The sequence below is a fragment of the Colias croceus genome, chromosome 22, assembly GCF_905220415.1.
Source record: "Colias croceus chromosome 22, ilColCroc2.1".
Classification (NCBI taxonomy): Eukaryota; Metazoa; Arthropoda; class Insecta; order Lepidoptera; family Pieridae; genus Colias; species Colias croceus.
This window is the reverse complement of record NC_059558.1, coordinates 8038030-8062371: the sequence shown is the minus strand read 5'-3', so window position 1 is coordinate 8062371 and position 24342 is coordinate 8038030. Positions and strand designations below refer to the sequence as shown.

Sequence of the window (24342 nt, the reverse complement as noted above, 5' to 3'; positions counted from 1 at the left end):
CTTCGTATCAATGAAAACAACGTCTATAGGCCTATATTGTGTATCTATAAAACTAAGACCACCAAGTATCCTTCGCAGACTAATGACTCCTGCCTGCGTTCCACTGTACTTATCGCGATGCGATGTAATATATGTAGTTCGATAAATCTTCTTTGTAATACGGAATCAACGCTATATTGTATCATCATGATAATAAATACGAGAGGGAAAATTATACTTACAGGCCAGTAATAAAGAAAATTGTATAAAGGCATTTGTTGATGTAATAACATAAAGAGTAGGACTTTAAATGATATATGTATAGCCTTATAGCCTTCATCGATGGGCTATCTAACACCGAAATAATTTTTCAAATCAGACCAGTAGTTCCTGATATTAGCGACTTTAAACAAACAAACTCTTTATAGTATTACTAGTATAAATGAGTATTGTTATGTTCATTTATGGTTGATAAGTTTCCATAATACAAGATTTTCTTTAGATAATAAGATGAAGTTCTGTGAAATGTCATCGCTTAGTCTTCTATAGAAAACACGCCATTATTTACAAGAGAAAAACTTGCACGATATAACTATAACAGTTGCCCAACGCGCCCTATATGCTCATATATGTATTCATATTGGTCACTTAATTGATCGTTGACCTTATCAAGTGAAAGACACTCGATGTCAATTAGCCCTTATAGCTGATAACTGCCATGGTATCTAGAAGTTTCTTGAAATATCTCTATATCGACAGGTATTTGAAGTTATATGTACTTCAAAATACGCAAAATTTATAGGGCATTTAGTCTAGGAAATCAAAGGTATATGGAACGTCTGGTTTAAATATATCAGAAGCGATTTGAACGCCTTATGGATAGACGAATTTTTACATGAGTCATAAAATCTCTTTACTTTCCTACATACAACCTCTATAGCTAAAATATTCTCATAATATCACAATCCAATATCTCAAAGAAGATAACATTAAGAGCTTCAAATAGAGAAATCTTTGAAAACCCTATTCGTTGCTGCATTTGCTGCGGATTCTCATAAACGGTGATGATTGTTTACTATCCCGCAACATCTCAACACTTTTAAAATATAAAACACACCCACACAAAATTAATCTGGACCAAAATACAGATACGCAATTGATAGCTGGTGTCTGTTAGATGGTACTGATTAATGTTATCAGTGATGTCGATGTTAACACTCACTTAAATATGGCATAGTAGCGGCATAAGTACACATGTTGTTCATTTCGTTTTATATACGTTGAAACATTTTTTTTTCACACGGCACGATAGATCTGATCCCATACTAAGCTTTCGCTTGTGTTATGGAAACCAGATGACTGATAATAAACACCCAGACATAGAGTAATCATCTATGTTCATCACACAAATATTTGCCTTGGGTGGGAATCGAACCCACGATCTCTGGCTTGGAAGGCAGAACTAAGCCAGTAAAGTCAGTAAAGTAGGTACAGTACAAAAACAAAAGAAGGAATGCATAAACATAAAATGCCGAAATCAAAACAAACAGGCTTATGGAAAATATTGCATAACAATAATTACGACACATGTATTCTGATACACTATCAGGATATAATATTACTTGATATCACTTACGCGTAGATTGATAAAGATAATTATGGAAAACATGTTGTTTCCCACGATGTTGTTCACTATATTATAAACTTTTTAGCTATTACTGGATACTAGGAACTCAAAGATTTGATAGTGATTGTAAAAGTATCAATACTGAGGCCACAATTCTAAAAATCTCTAATTCAGAGTCTAAAAGTAGGAAAGAACAAAAAGATGCTTATGAAACTATTAAATCTGTTGTTAGCTTTATTCAAAGTAACAGAGCTTTATCCATTTAAGCCAATAATACCGCTACGACGACAGAAACTGTTATGCTCTTTCTTTTCTTAAGTGTTTTAAAGTTGTATATTTATCTATGCTGTCTTCAATTGTTATTAATCCAATCAGTCATTAATTTTGCCAAGCCCCTTAGCAATTTATTTGTAAACTAGATTTCCGCCCGCGACCTATCCTATGTGTATTTTAATCCAAGTTACCCTCTATATGTGTGCTAAATTTCATTGTTATCGGTTCAGTAGTATTTGCGTGAAAGAGTAACAAACACACACACACACACATCCTCACAAACTTTCGCATTAATAATATTAGTAGGATAGTAGGATTAATAAAGTCATTTACTTTTCATATGATAGCCATCAAAATAACTATAGATAAAGATACGTCAGTAATGTATCTATTTCAAAACCTACTTCAGATATTATCGCTTCGTAGAATACTGCTATCACTTTGGAACATTATAAAAAACCTTCTATCAAATACAATAATTAATCTACCGATGTCCTTTCAGGAAACGGACCAAGTGGTATGGTGACGTCATTCATGCTGGCAGGCAACGTGCCATACTTGAAGGAGGTGCCAGAAGACTTGCCAATTGATGAGATGCTTAAAGCCAGGTAAGATGTTAAGTCATACCTGGACTGTAATCCATACTAATATTATAAATGCGAAAGTAACTCTGTCTGTCTGTCTGTGACTCAATCACGCCTAAACTACTGAACCAATTTGCATGAAATTTGGTATGGAGATATTTTGATACCCGAGAAAGGACATAGGCTACCTTTTATTGCGAAATATGTACCACGGGCGAAGCCGGGGCGGTCCACTAGTCTGTAATAATTGTACAAGTGATGTCTGTAGAATTTGGGGGCTTTTTGCTTTTTTCCTAGCAATTCTTCTTATAAAAAAATTATTGTTATTTAATTGGACCAATTTTATTCGAAATTTTCTTTGTTTTTATCCTGTATCCTGTATCTAAATTGCTGTGTATTAAGTTTGCAAAAATTAAGGACAAAATTAAACAACCGAACGAAACGACGCAATAAAACTAGCCTTTCTGAGAACTTACCCCAGATCTTAGGGCTCTTACGCACTAGCGGTTAACCGCGGGGGCGGCTAACCGCGCGTTTAGCCGCTTTCCCATTTTAATATGCAACCGCTTATGATTGTACGCACTAATCATAAAGCGGTTGCATATTAAAATGGGAAAGCGCGGTTAGCCGCTCCCGCGGTTAACCGCTAGTGCGTAAGGGCACTTACCTTATCTTACGTACGGTTACTTACATATTTTGTAAAATTAAATTGTAATACTGAAATGATTTAAAAGAGCAACTATGGAGTTTCTTGCCGATTCTTCTCCATAGATACTGCTTTCCGAATCGGTGGTAAATGATAAAAATATGTATTGACGTTTCAAAAGTGCTTCTCGAAGAAGTCTAATTGAATAAATAAATGTTTGAGTTTGAGTTTGAGTTTATGAATTAGCATGATTACAACGTAAATTGACTGCACGGTTTTTAGTTGTTTATTACCAAGTTAACGCACATCAGACTTAGAATATCTCTGAAGGTAATAAATAATTATACCTTTGTTATTTACAGACTCACAAACTTACCTCCAGGCCAGAATCTATACGAGACAGATCTATTAGAGCTGGCCGAAGGTCTCGAGGGGAGGAGTCAGAATCCAATTCCTTTGTTGGTAAGTTTTACCTACCTACAGAATAATTTAAAAACTGATTTTATTTAAAATACCTGTTTTTCTAGGGTTCCGGCTACATGCTCAAATCTCTAAGACACTTAAATAACATTTGCTGGTTTAGAACTATCAATAATAATACCAAAACTAATAATTATGTATTCTTTTAAACCCTGTTTTACTAGAGTCCAGTAGAGTGCCTTATACATGCCGAAATATGTAAGAGACACTAAAAACAATACGTATACGGTATATTTTCTTCTGGTCTTTCTATCAGACTAGGTACTTCGTTATCCAAAAAATGTTTTGTTCTGAAATGAATATCGCTAATCTGTTGGAAAGTATAAGGTATCTATACATATAATAAAATCGTAGGAAAGTCAAAACTGTACATTGAATATTTTTTTAAAAGAATACCTGGGCCGTGATCTATAATCGATATAGAAGCCAAAAACATAGTTTTTAGAATTTTTGTCTGTTTGTCTGTTTGTCTGTTTGTCTGTTTGTCTGTTTGTCTGTATGTTTGTCCGAGCTAATCTCGAAAAGTACTGCATAGATTTACTTCAAATTTTGCATGAATATTACTAACAGGACGGGTGAGGCTATAGGCTATATATTATTAAGCTATCACCTACGGGGGAGGAGCTGTGAACCTTTATTTTTCTTACGTATTCCGTGTATTACGACAGCGTACAATCTAAAGACTCATGTTTAAATGTTGGTTTCGAGTAAGCCATGCTATTATCTAGCTTTACAAAATAAAAACTATGTCATTTACGTAATTTGGGCAGAGAAACAGTTTAATGAATTTAGTAGTATAAAGACAAATTAGAAACAGCGCCATCTATTAAATGTTATAAAAATCAAATCAATTTACACGTTAACTATTGGAAATTAATAATCAAATGACGCATATATAAATGTTGTTTGACAATATCTAGATTGACACTATAAAAAATTATGCCACTTAAGTAACTTGGGAAGAGAAACATAGCTTAAAGAATGTAAGTTGTATAATGTTAATTTTGTAACAGCGCCATCTATGAGATTTCGTAAAAATCAAATCAATTTACATGTTAACACTACTGAACACAATGTTAAAAATTAATAATTTAAATATACTTAATTATGTTATTTATTTATTTAACTCTTTAACCCATATCTTCCGTTCCCTATAAGATATATTTCGTGTAAATAATAAACTACATTTTTTAAAGTGAGGGTAGATGTTTATTATTTTAAGTAAAAATAGACACCATTATCTACAGTTAATCTAATGATTGTGTTCCAAAGAGTATAATAATATATTGTTGTGTTCATTAGTTACAATTTTAAAAATCTTCGTGTTTTATAAATTTACTAGCTTACCGCCCGCGGCTTCGTCCGCTTTGTCTAAAACCTAATAAATTATGTACTAAAACCTTCCTCTTGAATTAGTCTATCTATTAAAAAAACCGCATCAAAATCTGTTGCGAAGTTTAAAGATTTAAGCATACAAAGGGACATAGGGACATAGGGACACAGAAAGCGACTTTTTTTATACTATGTAGTGATATTTATAAAGCAATTGAATGCCATAAAACCAAAAATATCAAATGCAATCTTCGTGTTTTGTGAATTTTCACCATCATGCGTTCCCACAAAAGGTAAGTTGTTGTTGTTTGTTGGTAAGTTGTTAAAGGAAATGAAATGAATGATTCTTTTATTATTTTGAGGTGCATTGGGAACAGAAGTTTTTGATAAAATTTTATTTGTAAGTAGCTTTTTTTATAGATTTACAGTTAACTTTTGATTTTTTTATTTACAGATTTAATGCTAATAAAATTATATCGCCTTTGGAAGACGATTTCTGCTGATATTTTTACTACACCACTTGAAAATTGATGATTTGATGATAAAGACAGTAGCAGCGAGGATTAAGTGGAAATTAGTAATCATCCGCTTCGTCAATTTTTGACTGAAGTTAATGTCCAACGTCCAATGGTTCAATCATTGGAAGTATCTCGGGAAATTTTGGAGGATATTTTTCAGGAAGGAGAGGAGGGGCAGCCAACCACATATCAAACTACTACGTTTTAGTACCGAAAAAAATGTTATTGCCAAATGAAACGTAAATTTTGCACTCACAACTTTACAAGTAATGTTTTAAGTTATCAGATAACCGCAAAGTCAAAATTTTTTTTTTTTTTTTGACTTTGCGGTTATCTGATTATAATATTTATCGTTATGGCTATCGACGTACCGACCGTACTGGGATCAGAGTAGGTACATGATATACAGTTCATAATCCAGGATTGCTTAGAGCATTTTCACACTGAAAAAGATGTTTTCTTTGAATCGTAGTTGCTTCATTTATTTATTTTTAATCATTTTACATAATATGTTTTATATTTTATAAATATATCATTTTCATTATTTAAGTAGATAAAATAAATTATGTAACGGTTTTATAAGAAAACACATTATATTTGTTAGGCGACGGTGATTTCTTCCAGGCAAAAGATATTCATCAGCTCAATAAAATTGAACAGTATGTTGTTAGAAACAGTATGTTCTTTAGATTCACAATTGTAATGAGCATTTCCGCATGCAAGTTGTATTGTAGTTTAGATATATCATAGTTTTTACATATTAAAGTTCCAACAAAACCCTCAAATTTTTTAGTAGAGTTGAGCAAGATAATTTGAAAAATGTGCCGTGTTAAGTATTATAGAAAAGGTTAGTACGTTGGTAATTATTATTTCTTCTTCATTTACATGTTGTTAGTAAAAATAAACTTTAACTTACAGTCAAAGTAGTCAAAGTATATTTTAACTAATACTACTTAATATCTATTATACTTATGTTCAGTATTTATCTGTATTATTATTTCTTGACAATTAATATATTTTCATGTCGTATACCAAATTATAAACATAAGTTTAATTTGTAATTAGCTGGATTTATTTTTACACACTCACAGACTTATATTTTATGTTAAATGTTAAAAGAGTGTTAATATGTAGTGTAAATCATAATACATTTTTTCACAATTAAAAACTTTACTTACTCAATATGAAGACCGTTTGACAAATGATAGGGTGCATCATAATAAGATGAACATGAGCATAAGCAATGACTAGAGTAGGGACGCGAATATTACAATTATATGAGACAAGAACGATTAATAAGTTTGTTTAATGAAAGATTAAGAATTGAAACTATTCGGTCTCTGGAAACGTACGAATAGCGAGAGGCCCGTCTTACTGCAGACAGATTTCGTCATAGTCTTAATGTCTTGAGGTAAACAATCTACGAATTCGGTGGTGTGGTCTGACAAATATAAAAGTGGGTTTGCTTATAACCTCACAATTGATTACAGATCATCTTCTGTATAGGCGATATTAAATGTTCTTTTTGTAATGCTTTAAAGTGTAGTAAGGCGAGTCGGCTTTCGTTTGAAGATACACCGGAACCTTTGAAATCACTACTTTTAGAGGAACATACTGTGCAATTAGCGTTTAGCTACTATTATGTATTCTGTGGTGCAATGTAAACTGTTATTAGACAATATTCGCTCTTATAGTAGTGCGTTTCAAATGATCCTTTGGTGCTCAATAATTATCAGAAGATCCGTTCATGCTTACTTTTAAGATACAAGGTCAAGTTTACCATTTGATAGGATCCCTTTTGCCTGAAGGCCAACCTAAGTTTGTTTAAATATATTTTGTATTCGACTACAACGAATAGTGGAATACAAGAAATCAATATTTCTCAAATTTAAAACTGAACTCATTTCACAATTTTAGAACAGGTAAATTCGTATGTATGCAGTTTTAAATCGACATTAGAAGCTTTTCCTCAAGATGGTGATATCGGCACTCAGGAACTCCCTGGACGTGTTATAACGCCCAGGCCACAGTATTACAATTTTTCCTACAGTAGGGCGACGAATGTATTTTCGCATAGCAACGGAGGGGAACTCGCGGGGGGTCAAGTGACGCGGGCCACGTACCACAAACATGCTTAGTTTGTGGTATCGAGCGCGAAAGATAGTCATCGTGTTTTTAGTAAAGTTACTATGTAAACTAACGTAATTTAATACTTAGGTACATATTCTATAATGGTGTGCTCAAACTGTTAATCTACATTTAATTTAGATTATTATTTGATACTAAGTAATGTAGAATTTAAACCACATTCATGTTTTCTTCAGATTTTAAGATTTTCTTATCAGAGTGTTCAATTTTAATGTAGTTAAATTTTATAAGAGACAATACCTAATTAAGAAAATTTTAAAATAAAGTGTCACGTATTTTTTTTAAACGACGAATGACGAAAAACGACCTAATCGCGGACGAAGTCGCGGGCAACAGCTAGTTTCATATAAAAGGGCCGATGTAACCCTTAAGATAGCAAGAGTAAAATGTAATTACATACGTCTTAAAAGCACGAAAAAAGGTGGAAAAACAACTATGTTAATTTATCGATTCAGGTAGCTTTTAAGAAATGTTGCTTTCTCTCATCGCAATCACGAAAATTATGTAGCCTGTACTTACCTTTATAATTTCGATCTGTCCGAACTGAACATCCGCCCATAAAAACATATTTTATTAAATTAATTACCGCGAATTTAAATCTACGAAAATCAATCCTTCTTTTTATTTATGAAAGTCATATCTTTTCATGATTGTGGTAAAAGCTCATTATTTTATTTTTATTATCTTAACATGTCATAATTAAAAAAATTAACTCTTTTTTTTATTATTATCTTAACTTAATTAAAAAAATTAACACTATTCGTTAATCTGCATAGTTACAAGATAAGGAAGGTATCTTAGGTCATTGAGCCTTAATGTTATACTAAAATAATGACCTCTAGATTAAGTGGACTGGGCTTCATCATGGCGTATGGCCTGCACTGGCCGCCGGCCGGTCGAACAAGTTTTTCGGATAAGGAAACATATTATTATTTGCATTTTTTATTGTAGTTTTAGTTGATTTTTAATTGGTTTAACTCGTTTTATGAATAGTGCTACTTGTTATATAATATAACACAATTTTATTACTGTCTTTTTTTGTCATATTTCAACTTTTAAGCGTCCTATTTGTTTTTACGCTAGAATTTATATTTAAGTTAGTTGAATGATCGCTTTATGGAGTGTTAAAAATGATTCGCTTATAAATACGTTTACATTTAAATTGTCGTTTTCGATCAATCGTTTCAAAATTATCAATGGTCACCCATCCATAGACTGGCCGCGCTATATGTTGCTTAACCTACACCACAGAATACTTAACATTAGCTAACGAGCTAATGCTCGGAATATGAAAATCAGAATAATATATTTTTCATGAAAACTTCGGATTTTTTAATAAATTACAAAAACAAATATTTTCTCCATAAACCACGGGGTAAATACAGCATTTGTTTTATACGTAGAGATTTTTATAGAGATCCTTCGAAAATTGTCTCGATAACTAAATAATGCTAGAATATTACATGTAATTGTGTACTAAAGTTTTGTCATTATGTTAAAAGTACGTGCGACAATTCTTATAAATTTTATGGTTATTTTTATAGTTACGGCTTGATCTTTAAGATATTTACAAAGAAGTTGAAGCGACTTTATTTGCTTTTGTATCATTGTATATACAGTAATTTTTATTTCTTAATAAGTGTCATTTCCATGCCTTATTTCAATGCCGTAATTTTTTTGTAACTAAAATTGTAAAAAAGAGCGCGTGAGCGCAGCACACGTGTCAGAAGTTAAAATTAATTGGCAAGATTCAAAAATACCAAAATCGTCGCCTTACTCCATGAGGTGACGGTATTGTCATGACGCGACCTAGATCTATGGACTTTTAATTCAAAATCTATGTCAGTTTCAGGTTATAACGTAATTTACATCTCTGTTAGAATTATTTCACATGTCAATATTACCTATTAATTCATTCATTAACAAAATAAAAATATGTGTAACTCAAAAAGAAAAATTCTTATTTAATATGTATTTGCAATTATTTTCTTTGTCTCTTAAGTAAATTAGAATAATTGGTAGATATGTATATACATTTAGGCAATACAACCAAGGATGAATATTAATTACTCATTAATTAAATTAATTAGAGATATATTTGGTACTGTATAATTAATTATATGTTTAGAAATTAAAGACTTTTTAACGGATTTTAAACGCGATTTATTCATTATATTATTTTCCGGTTTCCTGACGTTTCGAACACTTTACAGCGAGCGTGGTCACGGGGAGACTAACCACGCTCGCTGTAAAGTGTTCGAAACGTCGGGAAAATAATATAATGAATAAATCGCGTTTCAAATCCGTTAAAAAGTCTTTAATTTCTAAATGTATAATACTCGCGTAAAATCAAACCCTAGAAAATACGAATTATATGTTACCTATTAGGATTGCTATAATTGTTGTATTTAATAGGTATCTTCGTATTGGATCATTTAATACTTAGACGTATTAAAAATCAGTTTAAAAATAATTATGCATTTCACACCTATTCAAGTATCCATTTCTTCACTAATAAGTTTCTGATAAGCCTTCCTGCTAACAAACAAAAAGAATCTTAGGCCCCGTTTCCACCTGCAAGTAAACTTCTGCGAGAAATGTCCGACAGTCTGTCTGACAGCAACTTGCACGTCTACTTGCAGGTGGAAACGCGGAATTAGACTTGCAAGTTGCTGTCAGACAGACTGTCGGACATTTCTCGCGGAAGTTTTCTTGCAGGTGGAAACGGGGCCTTAGTTACAAAAATTTCCCCCAACCAAAAAATACTCAACTCGGCTAAAAAAATTTCACTCCACCGAAAGGAAAACTTATTATTAAATATGTATTACTTGTTTCATGTTTTTATTAATAACATTTTAGTAGAAACCACTTAACCGCGCTTGATAAATGATAATGCTATCTCATGGTTTGACCGGTCAAGCGATGACATAGCGTAATAAATATCGAGCTAATAAAAAATATCGATAATTGTACTACATTTATAATGGAAAATTATAAAACAGTGCAAGATCGTTTGGTTTCCTTAATATTTTATCAAATACTAGGTAATGACAAAACTGAAATCATAATCCCTCCATAAATACTGCGTTTTTAATAGGCGAAAAAAAAAACGCGTGAACGCGCGTAATTTGACAGCTAATGCTATCTATATAATTCTATCGTCTATGTTCAATTTGAAATGTCATTTCGAGTGATTTACTCCTAAATTGTTTTTTTTTTTTTTCAATAATGGTTTATTTTATTTTTCCTGATTCTTACATCGAATTTAACTTAAAACATTATTCCTAATCAGTTATTAATACCTGTGACGTCACAAAATGGCGCAGAATCGATCCTAATCTTAATGGAATCGTATAGAACATAATATAAACAAGCTGTATTAGACACAATATTTTTTACATAATCTTTAAACAAATTGTATACTATTCATTATTATGTCAAAGGTCGTTCAATATAAGAGGTCAATATCTATTCTTATAAAAAAAATTATAATAACTACCTACCTAATGTGATGTAAAGAAACCGGTCGCAGCGTGACTTTGCGTTTGCAGTTTTTATATAAATTATGTTTTTATAGGTTGTTAGGCTAATGTATTAGTTGAGTACTGAGTTATAACGCTTGCCACGGAGATGATTTGAGAAACTGGACCCTTGATAATCTCCTTTAAACAGATTAAGATGGACATTCTAACACACACCATAAAATCTGTGCACTGATCAACGTGTCAACTTTTATTTATTTATTTATTTATTAATACTTTATGGCTCTTAGAATCATTACAATAAGACTTAATCTAAGGATACATTACAACAATTGGCGGTCTTATCGCTATGCGGCGATTTCTTCAAGACAACCGGACGTACGAAGAGAAATTAAATTAGAGGAGAGGAACTTTTATTTGGAATTGAAGTGCAAGACTAGTTTTCAGTGAAAAATCTTTAGATTTTATGTCAAACTTTATGTCACTACCACCTACAACGACTGCAGCGACATCTTATAAAATAAAATCCGTCTAGCTGTTTTGACTGTGCCAAAGAAATATAATACCTACATACACTCGAAAAACATAACCCTCCTTCTTTCGCAGTAGCGTAAAAATATAGATATAATTTTAATAATTTATATATTTAGTGTAGTTTCAACAACCTTAGATGCCCTTGGTGAACTTGGTCACACTGTAAAAACCGATCAATCATCTATACTAATATTATAAAGCTGTAGAGTTTGTTTGTTTGTTTGAACGCAACGCGTTAATCTCAGGAACTACTGATCCGATTTGAAAAATTATTTCGGTGTTAATCTAGCCCATTCATCGAGGAAGGCTATAAGGCTATATATCATCACGCTAAGACCAACAGGGGCGGAGCCACGCGGGTGAAACCGCGGAGCGCAGCTAGTTAACTATAATAGAATATTGAAAACATAATTATTATACAATAAATACCCTTGGTGTTTTTCTTATAAATCTATCAATGTTATATTGATAACCCTGAGAGAATAAATAAAAAAAATTGCAAGGTCTGTAACGCTATTTCAAATGGTATTGATACAGTTTTCTAACTTTGAGGTCAATTCGATGGAACAATCTGGATCTTTATTCAAGTTTTACTGGTATTGTAATAATAGATTCTCAAAATAGTCTAATGGATTGTGTTTTAATTTTTAAAATGCAAATAAGTAATAATGAATGCTAATAATAGTCATGTTTAATGTTTAAGAATACATTAATTGATGCCTTCTAAGTTTTTTATACAGTTCATTTTCTAAGTGAGTGGTGGGGGATAATATATACTTGACCATATTTATTCAAATATACTTTCTATGTAGTTATATGGGGATAGTTCGCTATACCATATTTAATAGATATTGATATCAGTTATCCATATCCCTTATAATATTAAAGAAGGATAATTTCCACATAAAAAAACAAATTTAATTAAAAATTAGCTCTATACAACTAGTGTCTGCACTATGCAGGCCAGAGGTTAATTCTAACAATATGTTGGAATTATTTATTATTAGGAAAACATAGTAAAACCATTACCACATTCCTAACCGTGCGAACGGCGCCTTCAGCAGTTTTTAATGAGGACAGGGCCGTAACTAACTTATTATTAGCTGTGTTATTAGTAAAACACTTAAACCTGATATACAAAAATTTTGTACTTAAAGCTGATGAATTTTAACAATTATTTCATAACCTAATTATCTTTTTCAGATGGACAATCTCCTCAGGCCATGTGCAGATGTAGGACTGCAAGCTGATTCGCTTATTGAATGGCGATACGATGTAGAGAAAGAGGTATGTATATTACTTTTATTCTCATAGTATTCTTTGACTTAAGATATTGGTCCTTCGAGACGGAAAAGATGGAATATAAACTATTTGCATGTTGTTTCGATATTATATTGATAATTTTTTATTCATTGATTAATATTGCATTGCAACTTTAGTCATTAGAGAATTATGTATTTTTTGATGATTCAAAATATTGCTCTAAATTCGATGCTTATCACAAAAACAAATCTAAGCTCCTAATACCATTTTAACGAGCAAATAAAGAAATATGGATTATAGATTATCAACCTAAATTCTCAAGCAGCATTCTTCTGTATCAGTCGATCGGCGTGTGATGCATTTATCATCCTTAATGTTTCATGCGTGTCGTGTTGCTTTCATATTGATATCACACACCTAAATTTCTTATCATGTTTATTTTTCCATTTCCAAACATAAAAGTTTATCTACTGATTTCAGATAGACCACGTGGTGCTAGGTCGGGGGCCGCCTGGCGGTGCGTGGCCGACGTTTCCCTCACACGTGCGCACGTTATCGCCGGGCGCGTGGTTGTGGCTACCTCCGCTCCCGGCGGCGGCCGCGGAGCGACTGAGCGCGCGAGCTGTCGCCGCGTACTGCCGTCGGTATGTGGTGGCGTGCGGGTTGCAGGTACGTTTTTTTTTTTTCAATTTTGACGTTCTTTTTTTTATGGTTGTGCATTACTAGCCAATGTGTTGCAGCATTTTCAATATTTTATTTATTTATTTATTTCTCGAATTTGTATGATTGTCTCGATGATTTCAAACAATTTGATACAGAGTGTGTACTTATTTTTTTTAATTAATTGCTATTCGATCCTAAAAGGATCCCTAAACATTTTACTTATATATTTTTTAGTTTCTATGACTTATATTTTCTATAGATTAACAGCTTTTCTATAAATGTGATCAATTTCATGTTCCAGCGGTACTTTCGCTGTAACGTAGTTGTGTTGAGCGTAACACCGGCCCGCGCTACAGCCGCGCCTTGCAGCGCCGCGTGTCCACGGAACGGCGCCTTTTGGGTATCTGGGTAAGTTCTAAATTCTTTAAATAAAATAAAATTTGTTAAATTCTTTATTAATATTAAAAAATATCTGATTCTGCTGATTTTATTTGTTAAACTGTTATAAAACACAAGTATAATTGTAAAAAAAAAACTTTCTCCATACTTAACAACCACCCTATTCCAGTTACGACAAAACCGAGGGCCGCGGGTTCCGCTACCTCTGTCGTCGTGTAGTAGTCGCTTGTGGTGCGAATGACCGACCGAACGTGTTGCCAACACACGTGTCAGAACACGCTACACACTCGCTGGCTAGCGTGGAGAGGGCTGCGCATTTGTTGGCTAGCGGTGAGTGTAGGAATGTTTTGAGGGTAGTTTTAATTTTTTTGTTTTTGAGGGTAGTTTTAATTTTATTGTTTTCGAGGGTAGGTAGTTCTAATTTTATTGTTTTGAGGATAGTTTAATTTTTATTGTTGTGGTCTAAAAATGAAAAAGTCTTAGCATTTATTAGCTAGTTTTATTAAAATTTGCTTTGTACTTTGGCTCGATAGTGTGGAGAGGGCATTTTATTTTTATAGCTAACATGCATTTAAATTGTTGTCAATTAACATCGTGTGAATGTTTGTATCTAACCGACTCCTTTTGACTCGATATTGGCTTTTTTTATGTCAGAGCAAGCAAAGGAGCAGGTGGGCCACCTGATGTTGAGTGGTCACCACCGCCCATAAACACTTGTAACAAGTGTTACAGTGTGTGGCTCATTGGAAACGGACAGATTTTATTCAATACAATGCAATAATTTCATGAATTTATCTTATTAAACTGTGTTTTTTTTTTACTATTTTATCCGTTCACGTTCCCCGACACGTTCGCGTTTTTTAACTCTATTACCTAATTATTTTTATTATTATTTTCTTCTAGGCGCCTACCCCGACACCTACAAGTCAACCCTCGTAGTGGGTTCCGGCGTGAGCGCAGCGGACGCGGTGCGGCTGGTGCGCGCGGCCGGTCTGCCCGTGAGCCACCTGCACCGGGAACCCGCACCTTCCCTGGCGAAATTGGCTCCTGGACCCTACCCGGATTACTGCCAGGTGAGTCACTATAAAAAAAAATTTGTGGTTTTATGAAACCACGGTAAAAGTGATACTTTTTTTCACACTATAGACATTTAACTACTAATTATCGTATTTGTACGTATCGTACGCTAATTATCGTACGTATCGTACGCTAATTATCGCATACGCTACACAGACCAAAAAGTTTGAGACGATGTAATAAAAGTTTCACTTTAAAATAAAAAGAAACAGGTTGCTAGGTGGGTAGAATCCCGTAACTAGGCGGGCGGGATCCCACTACATTGTGAGGTTGGTAGGATCCCGCAGTATTGGGTAAAATGGCTCCTGGACCCTACCCGGACTATTGCCAAGTGAGTGTTACTGGGAAGTTCGTTTGTAGTTAGGTGGGGAGTGAGTTGATGGCTGGGATCCCGCTACATTGTCAGGTAAATAGGATCCCACGATATAACTATATCGCCGGTTCTTATGTCACTATAAGTCGAGTATGACGTAAGAGCGGCAAACACGGTGCGCTTGCTAAATAAATAAATTATTGCCATCTTCTTTTATATGTTCAAATTTAATTTATGAAAAGGAAATAAAAGTTGTCTACATGCTAGTTTTCATTTATAGATACAATATGTAGCAATTGGCATTTCATACAAATCATATAGATACTCTGCGAAATCTATATTAATTATTAAAAACGTAAAGATAGATTTTTTAAATAATAATAACGAAACAAGTTTCAAATTATATTTTTTCTTTACAGATCTACAAAATGATGTGCGACGGTCCATCTGGCAACCACCCGAACTACACGCCCTACCCACACCACATCATACTAGAAGTGACCCCGCTCCCGGAACAAGAACAACCACTCAAAATAGCAGAAGAAGTAGAAGACAACACGATCCGCCTCAAACGAGTCAAATTACTCAATCTCGTCACAAATAAAACAATTGAACTAACAGTTACACTCATTGCAGTACTCATTGGCTCTAAACCCGACCTATTCTTCCTCCAAACCAACTTCGACCTTAACAACATTGACATGAAAAAATGCAAATGCGGCGAAAAGAAAATTGACGAAAATCAAAAACAATGCTTCCTCAGAAACCACTGGCACTATCTCAAATCGGTAGTTGGACAAAGTATACAGAGCTGCAAATCGCGATACTTGAATTACACAGAAATAAACGGCAATATGGACACAAAATGCGCTGAACCAGACTGTAACAGGCGGGACACGTGTACGTGCGACACGAGGGCTGAAAACGGACTGGCCGTTCGAGAATGCAAATGCGAAATCATTCCATATTCAAATTCGAGGCGGGAAAAGAGCTGTCAATGTCAACCGACAAATCCGTATAGCAATGGACTAGGCTATGGCATCGACCCGAAAAAGCCAGTTGACGGAAGATCAAATCCAGTGGCCATAGACAAAAGTACTCACGAAATTTTAAACGCGCCAAAAGGAATGTACGCTTTGGGGCCGCTAACAGCAGATAACTTTATTAGATTTATTCCTGGAGGCGCTCTTGCAATAGTTTCACACATTCACCGAGAAATGAAAACAGAGTAATATATGTATAGATTCAATTGTGATTATCTACTTAATTTTTATAATAAATTATTTTTTATACCCAGTCTGTTGTATTATTGCGCATGATCTAGCTTTTGTCAGAATTTATCTTCAAGAGGGTCTATATAATCGTTATAAGATGTATTTAAAAAAAATGACTTGTAAACTAGTTGATAGATCATAGATGCTAGATTTACATTTGTTTAATCCATACTAATATGTATTATAAATGCGAAAGTAACTCTGTCTGTCTGTCTGTCTGTTACTCAATCCTGAACCAATTTGCATGAAATTTGGTATAGAGATATTTTGATACCAGAGAAAGGCTACTTTTTACCACGGGACATGGGATAGGTTTTATCCCGGAAATCCCACGGGAACGGAAACTATGCGGGATTTTCTTTGTAAACGCGGGTGAAGCCGCGGGCGAAAAGCTAGTTGATAATATTTGAAGAAGATTCTCGTTGTTGTGGTAATAGTGGACTTACATTAACTATTTACTTAATAAGTTTGAATGGCAATAGGAAATGAAACTCACATTATCCCATGACATTAAGGAATAGGGAATAGAAAAAAATCGATCATGAAATCTGCATGAAATGAATTTCAAATCTTAAATATAAACAAAATAGTTCTTGTTGAAATAATTGTATATTGAAACATAACTTGTGGATGCTGATAAATTAACTTTATTTTTATAATACTTTATTACAAACTACATTGTGCGCACACGACATAAGGGTGTATTCAGAAAGAAAGCTTGAAACTTATTATTTATTTATTTATTTATTTATTTATAAATAAATAAATTTAGAGACAGGAGGGCAAAGACAATTGCAGTTTACTGTGATACCATACAGACTATACAATAACCAAAATACAGATTATAATATTTGTCTATTACAACAGTTCTAAATATTAAATTGAGAAGTTTTGTATTGTGTTTTTTAAACACTAACTATATAGCAAGTTAAATGTTTTATAGTCATAACTAATAAAATAAAAGGAACATAGTTTAAAATCTTTATTAAATCTATTCTTTGAGTACATAAAATATAAAACTTACATTTACTTTTGAGTAATATAACAGATAACAATTCAGATGGCACATAATTTTTATATAACGTATTATGGTGTAAACTATACTACATTTAACAAATTTTCATGAATAGGCCAAATACATGTTTCTTTGAATTTTTCATACATACAATTTACCAATACATACAATATACATAGGTATATAGAGATTTGTAAATAATCAAAGTTTTCTTCAAATATATTATACTGTATATAACACTTTCTGAAGAGGACTCTTATAAGATTCATGAAGGTATATTATCATCAAGTTCTTCCCCAAGATGAAAGTTAGGCAAACAGAAACTTTGTTTTATACTATGTAGTGATACATTGAACATTTAAATTAGTATCTACACTCTACAGTCTACACTAAAATCATAAAGAGGAAAGATTTTCAGTTTGTAAGACAAATGAGTACTAAGCTATTTCTGGATATTTTCTACCAAGATTGTGCCCTATATCCTTTGTGAAACTTCTATCGAAACGTTAAGAATAAAATTTCAAGATCGCGTCATGGCAATACCGTCACGTCATGGAGTAAACGACGATTTTTGTATCTTTGAATCTTGCCAAAGAAGTTTCACTTCTCACACGTGTGCTCGGCACACACGCTCTTTTTTTGTTTTCTTATCCATCTGGAGACATCATCTTTTATATAGTAAACTGTAGTCTCTGTAATTAACCACTCAAAAAGCAAAATTTGAAATTTCATATTTATTGTAATTTCTGTAAGTTACAAAGCTGTTTCCATTCTTAGTGTACGAATGCGTAACTAAATATGAGTTAAAATGAAAGAAGGTTATGACAAATAACTCTGATACAGTTAGATCATTGAAATAATTATTATTATCCCAAATAAAATTTTAGAGAAATATACATTATTATATTTCCTAAACATAATTGCAAATAGTCAAATACATAGCTGTACATAAAAAAATTGTAAGTCATAAACAACAGACAACACATTTAATAAAAAACAGCTAATACCTACATATAAAGCAATTTCTAAAACATAATATATTACGATAAATTGTATAAAAATTCTATAAAACATTTTATTCTTATTAGTAGCTACATCAATAAAAAAATGATACATATTTATATTATATACAAAATGTAGTAACAATGTACAGTACAGAATCATTTTATAAGCAAGTACATAAATGCTTAAGTTAATTAAACGACTTTTTTATCCAATATATTGCTTATTTTCAATGGTAGGCTGAAACCTAAGAAATATCAATTGAGTGGAAGTATACATAATAAGTAGTTCTGATTATTTTAGATAACCAAGTTTGTGAGAAACAAGAATTGAAGTGATACTTTGAGTAAGCTTAAGTCAAGACAATAATGTATATTGAATATTATTTACAATTTACAATATTTTACACATATAATGTAATATAAGCCCTGATTATTGACATAATTACATCAGATCCAATAATATATAAACATATATCTAAATATTATATCACATTAAGACATTCTGTAGACAGACCCTTCATCCTTAATATCTGCGATACATATTATCATCCGCACTTATTCTCTATGTTTATGGAAGGGTGGTAAAAAGTTCACCCACAGTATAGACGACATGTACACAAAGCAGCCGATAAGTACAATAATACATAATATCAACCCTCAGTCTCTACTTGGCGGAGGTAGTGGAGTGTGAAATAGATTTGTTAAATGCTGCAACTCCTCTGCTAGAGTCCTCGGCAACCCCAGTGCGTTCACTGCATTGGAATCTTTTAAATGCAATGCCAAAGACAGCAACACAGTCTGTCTCAAACTTCGGACACTGATTGTTATGTTCCAATTAGTTCGGAACATCATACCGCCTATATTCCTCGGCGGACGATATATCGGATTATTATTTATCACGTACCGTTCCTTTGTTGCTACGTCAGTGAACTCCCACGGGTGAGTGATAAAGGAATTAATGTCGAAATGCGATCCTTCATCCAATCGCACGTAATGTCGCTTCATCCCACGGAAATCCCGCCACCACACGTCGACAGGACGCGATGTTTTATTCGTAAACCTGAGATATGCCCTTTGTGTTGATTCCAGCGATCTCACCAGCATATTTTGACCTTTATCGTCGATTTCGTACACTAAATCGCTCTCGTCACTCTCCGGCATTATAATTAATGAGTTCAAATCATGTCACGTTCTTGTGGTCGAGCACTGATAGATAAAATAATTAAATTTCACAACTGCTTCAATTATTTATCACGATAAAAATTTATAATAGAATGAATATATATTTTTTATTGAATAAACAACAGCTGTTAATTTAAGACTTAAGTTCCCTAACTTTATTGGAAAGAATAATCTAATTTTACTTTACACCAAAAACGAAATTCATGATTGTTGACAAACAACAATTTTGCTCTGAAACTCTGAAGCTGAAAATTGAAAAAGCTTTTGACATGAGTGTTGACATGAATTGTATTTTTCATCGATGATGTTATCTTCCACAGAGCAAGTAATATTATCTTCTGTCACTATGAAAATAATACCAGTATTCAACACATGGAAAGATAAACAAATAAATATGTTTTTTGATAAAATTTCCACATAACTAACAGATAATGCACCAAATATTAAAGTAGGAATTTTTTGGTGCAAAATAATAAAATTATAATTTATGTGATAAATTACTCTGAAGCCAGAACTCAAAATTAGGTATAAAAATATGTACTGTCAACTTGTCAAGTGTCAACAGTCAACTGTGACATTGACTTTTGACGGAGAGGTGTTTCTCTTTCTTGTATTTGCCTTCATTTAATGTTAATTTCAGGATTTTCTTGATAAAATGGCTGTTTGTGTAGCTGTTATTGGAAAAGATGTAAGTATAAATGAAATGCGACGTTAATTGTTTTTGAGAATGAAATACAAACTATACCATTTTATTAGAATAGTTTCTCAATAAAAACATGTCATTGTTATACCATTGACAAATACCATGTAAAGATTTACCCATTATTTGGGGAAATTTGTTACAGAATGCTCCTTTATATATTGGTGGAATTGGAAACGATACAAGCACAGATAATGAATTATCAAGGCAGTGGTTGGTTCATACTGCTTTGGATGCATTAGAAGAAAGATTAGTATCCAGTAATACTACTAATACAAATTCAGCTTCAAATACAACACGTACGGACTTAAGAGACTTGTACCTTGGATTACTATATTCCACAGATACTCATAAAATGTGAGTAATTCGTAAATTATATTAGGAAATTTTATCATCTTAATATATATAAATCTCGTGTCACAATGTTTGTCCTCAATGGACTCCTAAACCACTAAACCGATTATAATAAAATTCGCACACCAAGTGCAGTTCGATCCAACTTGAGAGATAGGATAGGTTTTATCTCGGAAATCCCTCGGGAACGGGAACTATGCGGGTTTTTCTTTGAAAACGCGGGCGAAGCCGCGGGCGGAAAGCTAGTAAAATATATATATTAGGAACATTTAAATAGTTTTGTATATTTTTTACTTTTCTGCTTGTTTACAGATATGGTTATGTAACGAATACGCGTATAAAACTAGTGTTAGTGACGAGTTCTACATCCCCAAGTGGGAGCAACATAAGGGATGCTGAAGTGAGAACTGCTTTACGAAGGCTGCATGCTTTGTATGCTGATGCTATTTGCAATCCCTTCCATTTACCTGGTGATCAAATAACTTCTCCGTAAGTATTTGGTATTCATTTTGCTTTGAATTACTAATTTAAATGTTTAATAAATAATGATTTGCTTCTTTTCGTTTCAGAAAATTCGACAAGCAAGTTAAAAGTTTAATGCTAAATAATGTATAAGTAAAACTTTAAACCATAGATTATTATTGTGTAAATGTATTTTGTTCTTTTAAAGGTAGTAAGATTATATTTTAAGTTAAAGTTTTCCATTAGTTTTCAATGTAATCCTTAAATAGCTAAGATCTATTTATTAATTGTAGCTATTAATAAAAATATGTTACAAGTATGTATAATGTCTTTTATTCAATAGTTGAGTTTGTAAGATCCGTTATTGGATATAATACAGATCAATACATTTCATAAACGTTTTAAAATGTTTAAAATATAGATTTCATTTTCATAAAATTCCATAGACAATATCATTGCAAATTTTAAAAAGACAAAGTAAATAGTAACACTGTATTTGTTGTCAAAATTTAAGCGCCATCTTTGTTCTCTTTTAACGTGACGTTTGAGTGAGATTGTTCTCCGGTTCAGCGCTGAGCAATTTTTACGGAAAAGTTGTTTAACTCGACCGGAAAATCAATACAAAATGGTAAGTAACAGCTTGAAATTGACTTTTATATTGTTAGCTTTATAGATATTGTTTAAAAAGTTGGGTTTTCCATTATCACAAATTTTTAGGTTATGTGTACACGTGCCAAATCATTTTCCCGCTTTGAAATTAAACACTTCCAAAGAATTAATTTATTTCAGTCGAATATTCATTAATTTCCATTGTAATCACTACTTTTTTGTTGTTTTAATCAATCATTAACCGAAATATCGTTCAACCTATCTCATATTATAGAGCAACAATTATCTAGCCTTAAAATAAACATACTTATTCTAATTATTGCTACTGTAAGGATCAATATTGTATGTACATCGATATCTATTACAATTTGGCATTCAAAAATTAAATATCATTCAAATAGTTTATTTTCACATACAATATTATACACTCCTGTCTACACACTATATTCTGAAAGCAATGCAACTGTTCTAAATTCTGTTACATACACAATAGCATTTAAAAAATTTAAACACCATAATTATGTGTAACAGTAACACAAATAACACACAATATTATAATCCTGTATAACTAATTATCAACTCAATCATTCCAGGCAGCCGCTGTAGTGTCAGGCAAGGACATCGAGAAGCCCCAGGCGGAGATCTCTCCCGTCCACAGAATTCGCATCACGCTGACTTCCCGTAACGTGAGGTCGCTTGAGAAAGTATGCTCGGACCTCATCAACGGTGCTAAGAAGCAGAAGCTGCGTGTTAAGGTGTGTATTTCTAAGTTGTTACTTTCTAATATGCAAGTTAAGGCTCTCAATTTATATAGTCCATTATAAATCAGTTACCTATTCTTATTATAGGAGTCTTTCAACTGAAACTAGATATAATTTGTCATAAAATCTCTTGTACAGACCGATTCAAACTTAATGGCGGTTCGGAAGTTAGGTGTTCGGAGTTCGCAAACGGGTCCCTTAACGTCCCGCTAATACCTAAAATTGTTTTCTGTGCATCGGATTGTATGATGTTCCGAGTCACCATTAAGTTTGAATCGTACTTTACAACTTTTAGTAGTGTCAGTAAACATGTGTCAAAAAATATAATATTGTACAGCTTTTATTAGTGTTAATAATTGCACCATGATGAAAACATTGCATGTTTTTAGTGCAGTGTTCACCATATTGGTGCAAAATTAGTGCATTCCAAAGTGCAGAGTGTATGTGTCTATAGTTCATTCTGCTCATAGGTCTGCAACAAGCTTATCATATAAAAAAGACATTGATTTATAATTCATTTTTTATTTAACAAATAATATGGAACAGAGGACTAGATATTATTTTATGAGGAATCAATACCAATTCAAATGAGAAAAGTTAGGATAACCTATTATACATTTTTAAAGAACAGAAAAAATTCGACAAATCGACGAATTCCAGGGCGACGCTTTTGCTCTCTCGGTCACCCATAGAATTAGAATATCATAAAACATCAAAATCTTTACCTCCTGTGTGTCTATCCATAGTAGATAAATATTTTTATACTCTCTCTCAACCTCAAAACATAAATAATAATTATGTTATATTTTCTTACAATTGAATTGTTACTCTAATTATTTTTCTCCAATTTCCAGGGACCAGTGCGCATGCCGACCAAGATCCTCCGCATCACAACGCGCAAAACTCCCTGTGGTGAAGGTTCCAAGACCTGGGATAGGTTCCAAATGAGGATCCACAAGAGAGTCATAGATCTCCACTCGCCATCGGAGATCGTTAAACAAATCACGTCTATTAACATCGAGCCTGGTGTTGAAGTTGAGGTTACTATCGCCGACGCGTAGGCACAGCTGCCAATAAATATTTACAGATATTTATGTGTTTTATTTGTTTTATATGCAAATTAAAGTTTTTATATGTAGGTGGGATTGGGTTGCTTGAACCTTGCTATTTGTTATATTCTTTGATATTAATTATTAGACTAGTATAATATTATAATAATTGGGTTTTATAGGTTTTATTTGTCTAGTGCAACTTATATTTCCTAGTAAAGTAGAAGAAGAATTATTTTAGTACAGATTAATTATTTCATGTGAGTAAATCATAAATGAGAAAGCGAGCATTAGGATATAACGTGGTTAGAACGAAATTATTGCTACAAATGAACTACGAAATTACATATACATAGCCTCTAGCTAGATTTGCTGAACATGAGTTCTTATTTATTTTATCAAAGCTAATATTATCGCTTAGAATTTAGATAATTGTTTAAAACGAATTAAAATTTTCGCTTCCCGCTGTCCCCTTTAAAACTATGTAACCGATTTGGATGCAGTCCTTTTTTAATAGATAATGATTCAAGACGAAGATTTGTAAAAATTATGTAGGTAGGTACTAAACATAAAATGCATAATTATTGCAAACGTACGAATTCAGCGTAGGGCGG

The 24342-nt window shown here is 32.8% G+C and overlaps 4 protein-coding genes across 5 annotated transcripts in view; 3 read left to right on the top strand and 1 right to left on the bottom strand.

Moving 5' to 3' along the window:
• Window positions 1-16614, top strand: part of LOC123701705 (oxidative stress-induced growth inhibitor 1-like) — a 40111-nt gene extending 23497 nt beyond the window's left edge. For both annotated transcript variants that reach the window (XM_045649211.1, XM_045649212.1), the window contains exons 3-10: window positions 2382-2487; window positions 3472-3571; window positions 12807-12890; window positions 13347-13535; window positions 13831-13937; window positions 14098-14258; window positions 14832-15001; window positions 15738-16614. In XM_045649211.1, the coding sequence (XP_045505167.1) occupies window positions 2382-2487; window positions 3472-3571; window positions 12807-12890; window positions 13347-13535; window positions 13831-13937; window positions 14098-14258; window positions 14832-15001; window positions 15738-16550 (1730 nt within the window). In that variant the 3' untranslated portion in view covers window positions 16551-16614. The remainder of the gene's footprint in view (window positions 1-2381; window positions 2488-3471; window positions 3572-12806; window positions 12891-13346; window positions 13536-13830; window positions 13938-14097; window positions 14259-14831; window positions 15002-15737) is intronic.
• A 2085-nt stretch (window positions 16615-18699) lies between these two features.
• On the bottom strand, window positions 18700-20023 carry LOC123701814 (von Hippel-Lindau tumor suppressor homolog). The gene has a single exon (XM_045649374.1). It carries the CDS (start codon window positions 19770-19772, stop codon window positions 19269-19271), a length of 504 nt encoding a protein of 167 aa, XP_045505330.1. The 5' UTR covers window positions 19773-20023; the 3' UTR covers window positions 18700-19268.
• Window positions 20024-20345: 322 nt separating this feature from the next.
• LOC123701854 (trafficking protein particle complex subunit 2-like protein) lies at window positions 20346-21630 on the top strand. The gene is made up of 4 exons (XM_045649433.1): window positions 20346-20481; window positions 20639-20850; window positions 21160-21336; window positions 21417-21630. The coding sequence occupies exons 1-4, from the start codon at window positions 20449-20451 to the stop codon at window positions 21460-21462; spliced, it is 468 nt and encodes a 155-aa protein (XP_045505389.1). The 5' UTR covers window positions 20346-20448; the 3' UTR covers window positions 21463-21630.
• Window positions 21631-21797: 167 nt separating this feature from the next.
• LOC123701855 (40S ribosomal protein S20) lies at window positions 21798-23769 on the top strand. Its single transcript, XM_045649434.1, has 3 exons — window positions 21798-21937; window positions 22512-22673; window positions 23534-23769. The coding sequence occupies exons 1-3, from the start codon at window positions 21935-21937 to the stop codon at window positions 23738-23740; spliced, it is 372 nt and encodes a 123-aa protein (XP_045505390.1). The 5' UTR covers window positions 21798-21934; the 3' UTR covers window positions 23741-23769.
• The last annotated feature ends 573 nt before the right edge of the window (window positions 23770-24342 follow it).

Coding starts and splice junctions, on each gene's coding strand:
- LOC123701814 (XM_045649374.1), bottom strand. CDS start 19,772: ATGCCGGAGAGTGACGAGAGCGATTTAGTGTACGAAATCGACGATAAA.
- LOC123701854 (XM_045649433.1), top strand. CDS start 20,449: ATGGCTGTTTGTGTAGCTGTTATTGGAAAAGAT. Junction 20,482..20,638: donor TAGCTGTTATTGGAAAAGAT/GTAAGTATAAAT, acceptor AATTTGTTACAG/AATGCTCCTTTATATATTGG. Junction 20,851..21,159: donor TCCACAGATACTCATAAAAT/GTGAGTAATTCG, acceptor GCTTGTTTACAG/ATATGGTTATGTAACGAATA.
- LOC123701855 (XM_045649434.1), top strand. Junction 22,674..23,533: donor AGCAGAAGCTGCGTGTTAAG/GTGTGTATTTCT, acceptor TCCAATTTCCAG/GGACCAGTGCGCATGCCGAC.